Here is a 15,048-nt window from a genome sequence, read left to right as displayed (position 1 = left end):
TTTTGTTCAAAATTGCCACTGTAAAATAATATATATCTAATTAAATATGGCTATTAAAGGACAGTAATTGGCGAAGGCGCTTTCATTAGATCACAGATTTAAGCTGTGAAAATAGCCTCTTATGATTGCTACAATAGACTCTAGTGGTCCCGACCCTTCCTCGCGTCGAAGTTACTGCTCATTTTAAAATATTAAAATATAAATACTTATTAGTTTTTATTTTTACTCTTACTGAATAAATATGGAGAGAGATCAATATAACAAGATAAATATCATATAATTTTTATTTTATTTTATTTATAGTATAGTGGGTTGAATGATTTCTTTGTAATAAAGCAAGGGGAAAAGCCATCCTTTGGATGCAACCACAATAAACTCTAATCATAACTACGTACCCATATACAAATCTTGCATATCAATTCTTTACTGTCTTCAAAAGCAAGAAAGATTATTATTTCTTATTAATATATCCCCTCTCTTTCTTTCCATAAGATCTACAATTATAGCAAATTTAGCTGATAATTAAAGTTACATTCTTCTTTTTAAAATTTTCTTTTGACTCAATCAAACATGCATACTCCAAAGTCTGTTTTTATCTTATATGGTCATCAGCATTATTTTTCACTTTGAGAAAATAAGAATAAATTCAAGATTTGAAGTTCGTGAATTTTCACAACAATCTCAAGCTATATTATGATAAGGGAAAAAGCTCAATATGCCACTGAACTATCAGAAATGGCTTATTTATGTCATCCGTTAAAAGTTGGGCTCATTCATGTCATCGTCGTTACAAAACTGGCTCATCCATGCCATTACTTTTTAACAGGCGGTTTTTAAAAACAGTCTTGCCATGTGGCAGCTTATTAGAGGGCCACATCATTTTTTTAAAAAAATAATTTTCTTTTAAATTTTTTTTTGATCCATTAAAAAGAATCCACCCAATTTTTTGATCCATTAAAAATTAATTTGATCTATGCTTTTAAAATTTGATTAATTTTTCATGATCAAACAAATATTTAAAGATTTTTTTTTTTAAAATCTACTACTAAAATTTATAACTAAACGCTATTCTAATTAAGCATATAGTATGTCTTAGCATACATGAAATATTTTGTCAGCCGAATGTAAGTAACTTTTTATATTTTTATTTTTTTACTAAGCATAGAATGGCATCATCGGCATCAGGGGCGGCTCAAGCAAATTTATGGCCTAAGACAAAAATCAAACGGAGGCTTTACGTTTTATTTTTTTATATAAATTTTTTCTTTTTTCTATAAATAGTATTTAATATATTTCTTAAAATCTGTAATTTATTATTACTAAACAAAAATAGGCCCCTCAAATTTTGGGGTCTTAGGCGGCCGCCTTTTCTCCTAAAGGGTTGAACATCCCCTGATCAGCATTCAACATTTGTACGTAACACTTTATGCATCATCATTTATCATTGCAAAAACAGGAAGGCGACAACATGCCGACATATATAGTATACGTAGAGTTGGCAAAATGAGAAGCTAACTATTAATAATATAATAATAATATTTGATATTTATATATCCCTTTAGTTTCAACTGAAAAATGACAAAAGCTTTAGTTAATGTGAATCTTTTAAAATAAATAAATAAATAAATAAAGTGATAAAAAGCGTGGAGTGTATACTCTCTCTGTTCCCTTTTAGTTACTTGCCCACCAATTAAAATAGCTATTTTATTATAATATATTTATTAAATGATGTTTACTATTGTATTTGCAATTAATTTAAAGAAAAAAATAATTAATATTAAAGGTAAAATATGAAAACAATCTTAATATGTCAAAAATGACAAAAAAAACGAATCGAACGAGAATGTTTTAAGAATATATTCATGAAAAATAATCAAATTTTAAAAGCATAGATCAAATTAATTTTCAATGGATCAAAAAGTTGCCTGAATTCTTTTTAATCGATCAAAAAAAATTTTTCTTTTAAAAATTAAAAATAAAAATAAAAATAAAAAATTATTTTAAAAAAAAAATTAAAAATTAAAAAATGATGTGGCCCTCTAATAAGATGCCACGTGGCAAGACTGTTTTTAAAAATCATCTGTTAAAAAGTAATGGCATGGATGAGCCGATTTTGTAACGGCGATGGCATGAATGAGCCCAACTTTTAACAGATGACATAAATGAGTCATTTCTGATAGTTCAGTGACATATTTGAGTCTTTTCCCTTATGATAATAACTTTGTTCACAATTAAAAATTTTATAAGTATTATTTAGTACCTTTTCTAAATATGCAGGATCCGAACATTAGCTACTGAATTCACGTGGAAGGTGAATTTAACCTTTTATCTATGTGTTTATGTAAATCAGTAGTTTTTGCTCAAATCCTGCATATTTTACAAAAATTACTAAATATTTCATTATAAATTCAATTATCAATGTGTTATGCATTTTAACTTGTGATCACAATAAAAATTCATAAACGTCAAATTATGAATCAATTTACATTTCTATACAAAACACTGATTTAAAATGGTTTTCAAAAAACGTGAAGTCTGTTGGGGCTCAATGTTAACAAGGGAATACATGTAACATGGAAAATAAACAATTCTTTTTTAATTAAAGTATACTGTTAGACCGATGCTTAAAAAGCGTGCTTAATTTGTCATGATTCCCTCGGACATAAAAAGGGGAAACAATTCGGTGTAAAGCATAGTAAAATAGTATAGTCTATAAATAGGCACTATAGATTAATTTAATCAATTTAATTATGACTAGGGCCCTTCCATAATTTTCGCCAAAGCATTGTAATTTGTAACAATGAGATTATTACCACCTTCAAATTATGGAGGTGGCTTACCTTAGGGTAATCTTAGTTACAAGAAGGGTTAAGTTTATTTTACATAAAAAATAACCACAATAAAAATAAATCTATTTTAAAATTTCTAAGAAAAAGAAAACACGTTAATCTATTAAATGAATAAAATATGTGGACGGAAGTAGCAATTATACAATGGAATCATAGATATTAGATAGCACAATGAAAGCTTCTATCGGCATATAGTTCGAATAACAAGTTGTTACTTCTTTCATCTCAAAATGCTTATCATCTATCATTTTTTGTGAGGCAATTATATAAAATTTAACCAACATTTTTAGATATATCTTTTTATTCTATTATTTGAGAAGAAATGCAAATAATGCTTTTTGTATATATAATTTTTGAATATTTTAATTTTAATTCAAAATATAATTAATATAATTCAATTTAACTCTAAAAAATAGTTAAATAATTAACTTTTGTAAAATGAAACATGACAATTATTCTTAAAGGGAGTAAGTAAGATATGTGATAATTATTGGAGACGATAACTAGTAATATACCTCATTTATCTCTTGTGACTATCATGAAGGTGTCCTTGCACTTTAAAAAACATGAAAGAGATCGTGAACTATATAACTTCTAAATTAAATTGTCCTGACAATGTAATAACTATTCATCAGAAAATCTTGCTATGCACATGCAACTCATTCCCTACAATTGTACAAGCTCTTTGCAATTACATATAGTTTGGTGTTTGGTGTAATTTCATAGGTGTAATCTGAAAAATATAGAATGTATACAATTTTATTTTTATCTTGTAAAGATAGATAGATTGTTTTCGAAAGATTTTCGACTTAAATGTTATTATAAATTATAATGATAATTAAAAGAACCAGCATGATATAATTTTTGAGTTCCCTACTATTAATGTCCCATACAAAACCAGTAAAAGTTGCCAAAATGCAAATGATCTGTCTACCATGACCATAGTACCATTTCCACTTGCCGAAAATAGCCCAAAGATTAACAGGGAGAAGTCTTTTTGTTGAAGACAACAAATACTTATTTTATTTTCCACAAAATTAAAGACAGTAATTTTTGAAAAAGGTAAAATGGTTACCCATTCTTTCCTCAGTTACAAACACACACTTTTTTAATTTTATTTTAGAGTTTTTAAATATAATTTTTATGTTCTTTTGCTAAACTTATATTTCAGATTTTACTACTTATATTTAACATATACAACTGTGATTTCTAAAATCCATAGTCAAATGTGAGCTTTGCTTACATGTTCATTTCCATAAAGGAGGAGGGTTGCACGTTGATAATCAACGTAAAATTTGTCAATGTGAAAAGTAAATTTTATGGAATAGCTATAAGATTGGCTATGTTATATATATATGGTAGCGAATATTGGGTTGCTAAAGTCCAAGATATCCACAAGATGAGTGTTGAGGATCATATGGATGCTAAGACGAATTAGAAAGGATCACATTCGTCATAAGGTGCTCGTAACACACATTGAGGATAAAACGCGAGAAGGCCGTTTTAGATGGTTGGCCATATTCTACGTCGACCTATAGATGCACTAGTCTATAGGTGTGAAACTATGGTAACAAGAAGGTGGTAACAGGAATGGGTAAAAACTAAATTACATGAAAGAAAGAGGTCTCCAAATGTTTGGTATCAATATAAACATGACTAAAAATTTAACACAATGGAAGAAAAAAGATCCACATAGGTGATAACTACTAGTTAAGGTTTGGCTTTAGACCCCTAAGAATTTTTTATTAATATTATTATAAATAGTAGAAACAGTAATATTAGTAGAGTATTATTTTTACATATTTAAAATTTTTATTTTATTTTTATTTATTGTGATGGTAATATAGTGAGTATAAGCTAAAAGAAGAAATGAAGTGGTGTTGTAGTAAAACCAAAAAGAGTTGAAAAGCAAAAGAATTGTCAGTTTTTTTTTTTTTTTAAAGTAAATAATGAAAAAGCTTTTGAGTTTCACAATGAATGTAGTAAGGCAGGGAGTGGCTTGCAGGCTCAGGATAATGATGGCTCAAGTAATTAAAGCTTATTAGCCAACCTCAAAAGCAACGTCTCTTTTTTTTCTTTTAAAATACCCTCCAAACACACTTCCATATGTCACTAGAATCATATTTCCCATTATCTTCTTCTCCTATTTTCCTTTTCTAAATTTGTTATCTCAAAACACCAATGGTAAACTATAGAATGGACTCAGAAGAGGAAGCTTTGTTTCGAAATTCTCCTTATCCACTTTACTTTGTCCAAAGTCCGTCCACTATCTCCCATGCAAATAGTGGAGAATTATCTCGTCATAACAACAACAACAATAATAATAACAGTAACGAATTTTCATCCATATGCCATTCACTAATGCCTCGACCGGAAGCCGGTCCATTGGCTCTCTCTCGATACTTCTCTTCCCGTGGATCTAACCACTCGTTTGCGCATCACGAAAAGAAGATCTCGTGCGACTCTCTTCCGAGCCACGGGACGGGAATCGATGAGAACATCGATATTGATCGAGAGAAACGTTGTGCAATGTTGTTGGTACATCATGGGAAAAATGGTACTAGTATTTGTGAAGAGGAGGACGAGGACGAGGATGAGGAGGATTATTATTATGGAAAAAGAAATTGGAAGAGGTTTTTTTCATTGGGATATTCGGATTCGACACCATGGATCGTTTTGCAAGTAACATGGAGGCTTATTTTGAGTATGATAGTAGCTTTGGTTGTTTTCTACATTGCCACTAAGCCCCCTGCACCTAAGGTTTCTCTTGAGGTAACACTCTTCTATCAATTTACTGGTCCGATTAATTTGAATTTGTATGAATCACTCCCTACTTAAATACTGCCTTTCCCCATCACTTTAATTATAACTTGTTTATTTCAATATTCCAACCATACAAGTTATAAGTGTTTCGTTAATTTTATTAAATATAAATTCTTTCCATTGAACGACATCATAATCTTATTGTTGGTAATTTTATCATTAGTTTATTCCTTGTTGCTACCCTAACGGCCAAACATGGTCAAGGGACTAACTTTCTAGAGACTAGTGTAGTTTTGGATTTGGTTCTGATTTAACTTTTTAAAATTCTTCTATAAAAAAATATGGAAAAAGTTTGTGTGTTTCAAATGTATTTTCGGAGTACTTTATATTTGTGTTCATGGAGGCCTACATTTTTGAGCATTGGATTTTGGTCTTTTTGAAAAGTGAAGATCTTTCAAGTGAAAAGGACACAAGATTTCTTGAAAAGGCATTCCTTGAGAAGACCCTTAGTCTAAATGCGAGGGAAGGGTTGTTGAATGAAGGCCCATTTTATTATAAAAAGTTTGAAAAGAAATGAAGGGCCCAAATTCATTTTCCATACATTTTCTCCATGTAAGTTCCTTTTAAAGGAAGCTCAATTTTAAGGCCCACTGGGCTCCTAATGATGGGCTCTCTCAAATATTTCAAGATTCTAACTTGATACAAAAGTCCACCAAAACTCATAACAAAAGGATAACTTTATTCAGCGTTTTACATAAATTTTAACAAGTATATTCATAATATAACCAAGGTATATATACAAACAACACACTCAGTATACACTTGTTGTCTACTAGAGTATAAACAGGGGCGGAGCCAGCCTTCTGTTCGGCGGTTCGGCCAAACCTCCCGAAGACGGAAAAATATATTATTTATACATGATTAAAATTATTTTTTATGTGGTTATAGTAGGTGTTTACCCCTTTCGACTAAGTTTTCTTTGAATATGAAACCCCCTTAGTTGAAATCCTAAGTTTTCTTTGAATATGGAACCCCCTTCGTTGAAATCCTGCCTCTGCCTCTGAGTATACACCGACAATGGTACAAACAATTATAACTAGGTCGGTAGATGAACTAAACTTATCAAGTAGACATTTGGACTTGAAATTGAAATCATTTCTTTAGGTATACGTTGATTTGAAGTTAAATTTTTGTTTGGATATTCAATTTAAATTTCAAAAGTCGGACATGAAGGTGTTGCTTGGATGATAATCACTTCTTACTTCCAACCCTAACGTTGTGAGTTCGGGTCACCAAAAGGAACAAAAAAGGCGAGACCTCATGCGGATGGGTAGGAAAAAAGAAAATTCAAAAATACATTTTGAGATACCTATCAAAACTTCTCCAACTCTTTATACAATTTTACCAATTAAGTAAATCATAGTTTCTAAATAAGATATCAAGATATTTTGTCATTGTATTAATGGATCGAATATCTACATGTTCTATTTATAAATAAAACTTATAATTACATGTTATTATAAACTTATAAATACACATAGTTTTGGCAGATGTCAATTGATTCAATATATCAACAATTATAGTAACTAGTTGTTCTCTTATATAATCATTTCACATATTATGGACAATCTCTTCATGTCGAGTATGGATATTTTTCTTTTAACATTTCAAATTATGAAAATTTTTATTACAAAATATAAATTTATGATTCAAGATTATGATAATTGAAAAATTAAAATCACAAACTTAGAATTAAAATTCTACCTTTTAAATAAATTGTCGAAAAAGTATATAGTACTTACATTTAAGCTCGAGTATTTGTTCTTGGAACTCATCACCATTTAAATTTTTTTCAAAAATATATTTAATTCATATTCATTATTTATACCTAACCAAATAAATACTTACCAACGCGCACCAATCCCTTGTGATAAATTTTTTGTAACTGTAATTGTGGAATTCAGCCTCATTTGCCACTCATCATTTCATTTATTCTTTTTACTTTTTGGCAATGGCATCAACATTATAATGCCAGAATACTTATCATGTTGCTATATAATGATTGATGAAGGGAATTAGGCCATAGTCATTTTCATTGAATTTACACTTCTTCAGGTACTTTTGGTGTGAAATTAATCATGGACTGTGAAACAAGTTTGGCATGTGTGTCTGCTATCTTAAATTATCTAAGCAACCAAAAGGAACTAGTGTTGTCTACTCAAGATCTTGAGCGCCCACTAGCTTAATTATCAATTATGATCGATCTTGATGATTTTAGTGTTAATGCATATATATATGAGTTAGTTTAAGTTTAATTTTTGGGTCTTTACTAATTAGGATTCGTATAGTGATGTCCACTAAAAGAGGAAATGTTTTTTATTGTTATTTTCGCTCGAGGCTAGAATGAGGAATCTCTAGCCGAGGATTTAGGGATCTACAGGCGGATCTAGAACTGTTTTTATGGGTTATAGTCCTTTTTTTTTTTTTTTTTTTATTGTGTTCTGATAGATTGGTAATACATATTAAATGAGCTTTTTGTACATAAATACAAAATTTGAGTCAAAACTATTGAATTCTACCAAACTATAGCTAAAAATGTATCTTGGTCGTTGAAGGTATCATATCTATCCCACCACTCGATTTGACGAATCGTATTATAACCCTAGCAAGATGGGCATTCCTTTTTTATTCTCCGTACGTATGTTTATTAAGCAATATGTTATCGCAAGTTGAATTACATTAATATTGTAGATCATTTTTGTACTGTAAGTGAATATAACTTGAATAATTATTTAAATGTTCCAAATTATTGTAGATTGCAGGTATTCGTGAATTTGGATTAAGAGAAGGCGTGGATGGAACAGGTGTAAATACCAAAATGTTAACATGCAATTGTTCAATGAGCTTACAAATAGATAACAAGTCTAAGCTCTTTGGGCTTTACGTTCATCCTCCTACAATGGAAATGTATTTTGGGAGGTTCCCTTTCATATCAACACAAGTAAGGTTTTTCCCATTTATGTTACTTTCTTTTTTCACTTGAATTATTATTATATGTGTCTTTGCAAATTCTGCAGTTTTAACTTATTATTCAGAAAAAATAAAACGAAGAAAGTGAAATGAATTGGAGTGAGATAAGTTGAGAGTAATTCAGTCGCACAATTCACCACAGTAGAGCACTCGGAGGTCTAAGATTGGAGTCTTATATATATATATATATATATATATATATATATATATATATATATATATATATTATATTGAGTTATTAAGAAATTAGAATTATATTGTACATTTGAAATAGTGCGTTTGTCCTTGTTTTTTCTATTTTCAACGCAAAGTTGTCATATGATTTGATTTGGGCTAATAATAGAGCCCAAGTTGCCCAACATCTTTTGATGTCCAGCACTCGGTTTACAATAGCAACCAGTGGCTGATTTATAGTGTAATCTAGCTATAATTCAGGTGAAGTGGATAGTTTTTGCTCAAATTATATATATGTATCATAAAAATTGTTAAATTTATTTATATATTCAACCGCGAACTCAAATAATTATTGTATATTAATTTGAGGTTGTTTTTAGAAGCACATTAATTTTAAATCTTAGATCCATCTCAGAAAACACTGTCAATGAATAAAACTTCTAACTTTATCTGATTTTGAAACCACCATTTTAAGTCATATCCACAATGAGTAAAAATTTTCTAGCGTGTCCAAGTCATAAAAACTTCAACATATGATACGATATTTGAAATTTTATATGGCTGAAATTCATCAATTTTGTTTGAACTTCAATTATAAGTAGCTGAATTCAATTATCTTTGTCTGAACTTCAGCAAACTATACGTAACTTCTGACACTGCATATCTGAAGTCATTTCGAAGTAAATGGACGTGCAAAAATATAAAAACAAATTAAATAGAGATGTCCAAATAAAATTCCCGTGATTATTTTCGACGTACTTAACATTGTCATATTATTCCTTGTTAGGGTGAAGAGCTTTATGCAAGGAGCTATGGGCCAACATACTTCAAGCTAAGTGTAGGGACAAGGGACAAAGCATTGTATGGGGCAGGAAGACTTATGCAAGATATGCTCCAATCTAGCAAAGGGTTGCCTTTGCTAATACGCGTGCAACTCTCTTCAACTTTCCATGTTGTTTGGGGTCTCATCAAGCCCAAATTTCATCACCATATTGAGTGCATTGTTGTTCTTCATAATACATACAATAAGAGACACAGGACCCAAGCTTATAATAGCACTTGTTTGATGATCCCTTCTTAAAACCATGATGGCATGATCACCTTATTAATTGCAAAATGTTGATGGAATGAAAAGAAGAAAACAAGGAGAAATGATATTGTTAATTGTCGGTGTTGTGAAACCCATGTCATTTGGTTGTAATAGCAACTGGATTAAGATTCGACTTTTTTAAGTTTCTCAGTCATGAATTTTGTAAAAGGATACGGAATGATTCCTTAGTATATAAAATTAATCATATGTGCTTCGATCAAAGCGCAAATTTATTTTCTTCCATTAAATACTGTAAGTTAGTTTATCCGAACTTAACCTAAAGTATATATAGTACTCCCTCCATTTCGTATTAGTTGACATTCTTTCTAAAAATATTTGTTTTAATTTAATTGTCACTTTTATAAAATCAAGAGAATACTACTATGTTCTTCCGATGCTATTCCTATCACTAATAACTAAATAAAGTGTATAAATTTAAATGATATTTTCAAAGCATAATTAATAAGATTAATTTGGTAAAATAAACCCCTAATAAATATATAGTTTTTAATGGGTATGCCAAATCCATAAAGACAGCTAATATGAAACGGAGGGAGTAAATATTAATTTTTTAATTGGAGGGGGGCCTCTAATTAGTCAATCTTCATTCAGCAATATCCCTTGACTATGCCTAGAGATGTAATTCGGCGAGGGGCGGAGCAGAGCAGGGCTGCTAAATTTTTGAAAAATTAACTTAAATAGTCGTCCGTTCGTGTGTGTGTACGTGTATATTGGCTAGTGAATAGTGATTGCAACTATTTTCACCCGCTCAAATGGGTAACTTCTCCAAAATTGTAACCTGCCTCTGCCCTGACCCATTGCGATCCTATCTGTAATCCCCTTGTTGGGTTAGGGTGTCATCACTTACCAAACCTATATAGATCAATGTGATAGTGCCTAAATGTTAAAATTAAAAGACACTACAAAGGATAAGATAGTTTTGTCAGTGGAAAAAGACACCATGGAATATGACTGATTTTTAAATTAATTATACATCTAATGGTGCTGACTGGTTTCTATATGTATATATAATTAAGATGACGATAATCTATCATTAGGAAACAAGTGATGTCTTAATCTATCTAACGCACCACTGAAACACATATGGGTGGATTATTGGTCACGTCCAGAAAATGCTTACAAACGATTGGTTGAAATTAACCCATCAGATGCAACAAAGTTATTGGTAATCAGTTATAAAAATGATTAGTTCTCATTGTAGGAGACTCCCCTTTGATTTTTATTTAAACCTAATATGAAAATCAATTTGTCACTCAGTAAAAAAAGATAAAATGTATTTCAACTGCTAAAGTCAAGAAAACAGATCTATTTAAAGGTGAAAAAATAACAATGTAGGTTTTTGTACAGTCAATGAATGAAACAGTAACTGCAATGTAGCTATACTCAATTTACAGAGAAATGGAAGAAACAAAGGGAAGAAGATGAAGTCATTATCTACTATATCGCTCTTTTATTGAATGACTACAAATGAGGTATATGTGTGTATATATAGGCTGAAATAATCAGTAACTAACTACCTAATTAGTTAGAGAGTTAATCACGTGATTAAGGCTCAAGTAATAACTAACTTAGTAGTTTCTTAGTTGTGGACTTAAATGCCTAAACAATCCCTATTTTTCTTATAGATTAACACTCCTCCTCAAGCTGGAAGGGATGAAAATGTTCAGGACTACAAGTTTGGTTAAGAGCAATTCATGTTGCAATCTGCTAAGTCCTGTAGTGAAGATGTCTGCGGGCTGATGTTGTGCAGGCAAGTAGATGATTTCAATCAATCCTTGTTGTTGTTTCTCCCTGATGAAGTGACAATATATTTCTATATGTTTGGTTCTCTCATGATATACAGGATTAGCTGCAAGTTGAATAGCAGCCTTACTATCACTAAATAGTTTAACAAGAAGCTTGAGTTCTACACCTAATTCTTTTAGTAATCCCACTAGCTAGACCAGTTCTATCGTTATAGTTGCCAAGCTTCTGTACTCAGCTTCATCTGAGATTCTTGACACAGTTGATTGCTTCTTAGATTTCCATGAAATCAAGGAATTTCCCATCTTTACTGCATATCCAGTTACTGACTTCCTAGTAAGAGGGCATGCTACCCAATCTGAATCATAATATGCAGAGATAGTGCTATCTGTATGACTTTATAATAATATTCCTTGTCCTGGATTTTTCTTGATATACCTTACTATTCTTAAGGCAGCATCCATGTGAGACTTTTTAGGTTGTTGAAGGAATTGACTCAACGTATGTACACTGAATAAGATATCCGGTCTTGTCATATTCAAATACAATAGTTTTTCAATGAGTATCTAATAAGCACTTTGGTCTACAAGAGGATCTTTAATATTTTCTCTTAGTTGATCATCATATTGTTTGAAATTTAACTTGAAATTCACATCTATAGGTGTACCAACTGGTTTAGATATAGATAAACCAACTTCAAAAATAAGATCAAGTGCATATTTCCTTTGATGCATTGTAATCCCAGCTTTGGACCTTGCAAATTTAATGCCAAAGAAATATTTCAATTCTCCCAAGTCTTTCATCTTGAATGTTTGTTGTAAAGACTTCTTTGTTTCTTCTACAAGCTTCAAAATACTATCCATGACTAGCATATCATCAACATAGACTAATACCATAGTAGTTCCTTTCTTTGTCTTCCTTGTGAATAAAAGAGTAATCATGTTGACTTTACTTGAATTGTAGCTTTAATAGATCCTCAGTTAACTTGTGATTCCACTACCTTGGAGCCTGTTTTAGGCCATATAAGGATTTTATCAGTCTACATACTTTTCTTCTCCCCCTGACAAAAAAAATCCTCGAGGAAGGGACATGTATATCTCATCATGGAGGTCAACTTGTAAAAAGGCATTGTACACACCCATTTGATGGATATGCCAATGTCTAGAAACAACAAGAGCTAAAATGGTCCTTACAGTGACTATTTTGACCACCGGTGAAAATATTTTCTTATAGTTTATCCCTTCCTTTTGATTATAACCTTTGGCTACTAACCTTGCCTTGAACCTTTCCATTTCACCTGTAGATTTATACTTAATTTTGTAAATCCATCTACATTCAATAGAAGTTTTTTCTGCCGGTAATTCTGATAATTTTCAAGTTTTGTTGCTTTCCAAAACTTGTATTTCAGCTTGCATTGCCTCTGTCCACCTAGGATCTTTAATGGCTTCTGCATATATTTTTAGTTCAACTAGAACAGATGTAGCAATAATAAAGTTTTGATAGTGATTAGAGAGATAAGCATATGACATGTAGTCAGAAAAAGGATATTTAACATCCTTGTTGATGTTAAGAGACACAAAATCCTTCACCATCCTAGTAGATGAGATTCTCTTACAGATCTTCTAGTAGGCATTATAGGAGCAGGATTAAGCACTTGTATAGCAGTAGTTAAAGTAATCTGTTCTGCACTCTCAGTTTGCATTTAAGGTGATGTTGCATAATCAGATGGTGATATATGATATGTAAGATCATTAACAGTTGGACAACTTGGAGACCGGTTTACTATGTCAAGTAGTAAATCTGAATTGGCAAATATATCTACAAAGGGAGATTCAAACAGTTGAGTTTGAGCTTGAGAGAAAGAAAACACAACTTCTTTAAAATTAACATCTCTACTGACAAAAAAGGACTTACTTAACAGATCATACAGTATATAGCCTTTATGAATTTTTGAATATCCCATATAAACAAATATCTTTGATCTAGGAGCTAGCTTATCAGATTTTGTTATATTTTTTGCAAAACATAGACATCCTAGCACTCTTAAATTCATGATAAGAGGAGGTCTACCATATAATCTCTCATAGGGAGATTGATCATTAATGACTTTGTTAGGAATCCTATTAATCAAATATACTACAGCTAACACACACTGACCCCAAAAATGTAGAGGTATATGACCTTGAAACATCAAGGCTCTTGTTACCTCTAAAATATGTCTATGTTTTCTCTCAGCTATACCATTTTGTTGAGGGGGATATGGGTATGATCTTTGATGATTTATTCCAAAAATTTTTAAAGAACATATCACATACCGAATTTACAAATTTTGTACCATTGTATGATCTCAGAGGTTTTACTGATTTGCCAAATTGAGTCATAACATATTTCATAAAGTATTGAAGATATATACACACATCTGATTTATTTTTCAATAAGAACAACCATGTCATTCTAGTTAAATCATCAACGATAGTGAGAAAGTATTTATTACCATCAAATGTAGGAGTTTTATGGGGTCCCATACATCAAGATGCAATAATTCAACGCTAGCATTAGTTTTGCTACTACTTAAAGGAAAGGGCATTCTTGTTTGTTTAGCACAAAAACATATAGTAATTTATCAACTATTTTGGTACTTGCAGGACTATTTGTAGATAACAATCTATCTAAGAATTTAGAAAACATATGACTAATCCTTTTATGCCATAGATTTATATCTGCATCTTTTATAGTTTGATGCTTATCAGAAATTCATGTAGCTGTACAAGACACATTTAGTAACTCATTCTTAGTCAGATTATTGAGTAGCAGGTATAATCCACCATCCTCTTTACCAATATCCCTCACCTTCCCAGTGTAGAGTTCTTGGAAAACACAAAAGTGAGGAAAAATATGACTGAGCACCGTAACTCTTTAGTCACTTTGCTCATAGACAAAAGATTATATTTAAATTCAGGAACATGAAACACATTAGCAATAATACTTCTAGGTGAAATGAGAGAAGATCTAATATGAGATACAGTAGTTAGATCTCTAGTAGGTAAATAAACTTGTTTAGGCTACTCAGGCTGGAAATAAAATCTTGTGTAAGCATGCCAATCTGTGAAGCCATATGGTTTGTTGCACCTGTATCAATTATCCAAATATCACTATTTTCAGACACAAATTAAGTTTTGCCTGTTATAGTAGCTGCATTAGCATGATCTGTGTTGGTTGTGTTGGTTGCAACATAGTTTTGATTTAGCAGATATAGAATTTGTTCATATTGTCCCTTAGTAAATGTACAATTCTGCAGTTGGCTAGCACATTCTTCAACTTCTTTACCCTGGCCTGAACTGGTACATTGGTATTACGACCATAGTTGAGCCTTCCTTG

The 15,048-nt window shown here is 31.1% G+C and overlaps 1 protein-coding gene across 1 annotated transcript; it reads left to right on the top strand.

Moving 5' to 3' along the window:
• Positions 1–4,896: 4,896 nt before the first annotated feature.
• On the top strand, positions 4,897–10,149 carry LOC107839185. The gene is made up of 3 exons (XM_016682575.2): positions 4,897–5,621; positions 8,428–8,613; positions 9,604–10,149. Exons 1-3 carry the CDS (start codon positions 5,031–5,033, stop codon positions 9,895–9,897), a joined length of 1,071 nt encoding a protein of 356 aa, XP_016538061.1. The 5' UTR covers positions 4,897–5,030; the 3' UTR covers positions 9,898–10,149.
• Positions 10,150–15,048: the final 4,899 nt, after the last annotated feature.

Source organism: Capsicum annuum, chromosome 1, assembly GCF_002878395.1.
Source record: "Capsicum annuum cultivar UCD-10X-F1 chromosome 1, UCD10Xv1.1, whole genome shotgun sequence".
NCBI lineage: Eukaryota > Viridiplantae > Streptophyta > Magnoliopsida > Solanales > Solanaceae > Capsicum > Capsicum annuum.
Note: the sequence above shows the minus strand (reverse complement) of the source record. Positions and strands in the feature narration are given on the sequence as shown.

Bases quoted from the DNA above. Each gene is read 5' to 3' on its own strand.
- LOC107839185 (XM_016682575.2), top strand. From the start codon at position 5,031: ATGGTAAACTATAGAATGGACTCAGAAGAGGAAGCTTTGTTTCGAAAT. The intron at 5,622-8,427 runs GTAACACTCTTC...AAATTATTGTAG, and splicing joins CACCTAAGGTTTCTCTTGAG to ATTGCAGGTATTCGTGAATT. The intron at 8,614-9,603 runs GTAAGGTTTTTC...ATTCCTTGTTAG, and splicing joins TCCCTTTCATATCAACACAA to GGTGAAGAGCTTTATGCAAG.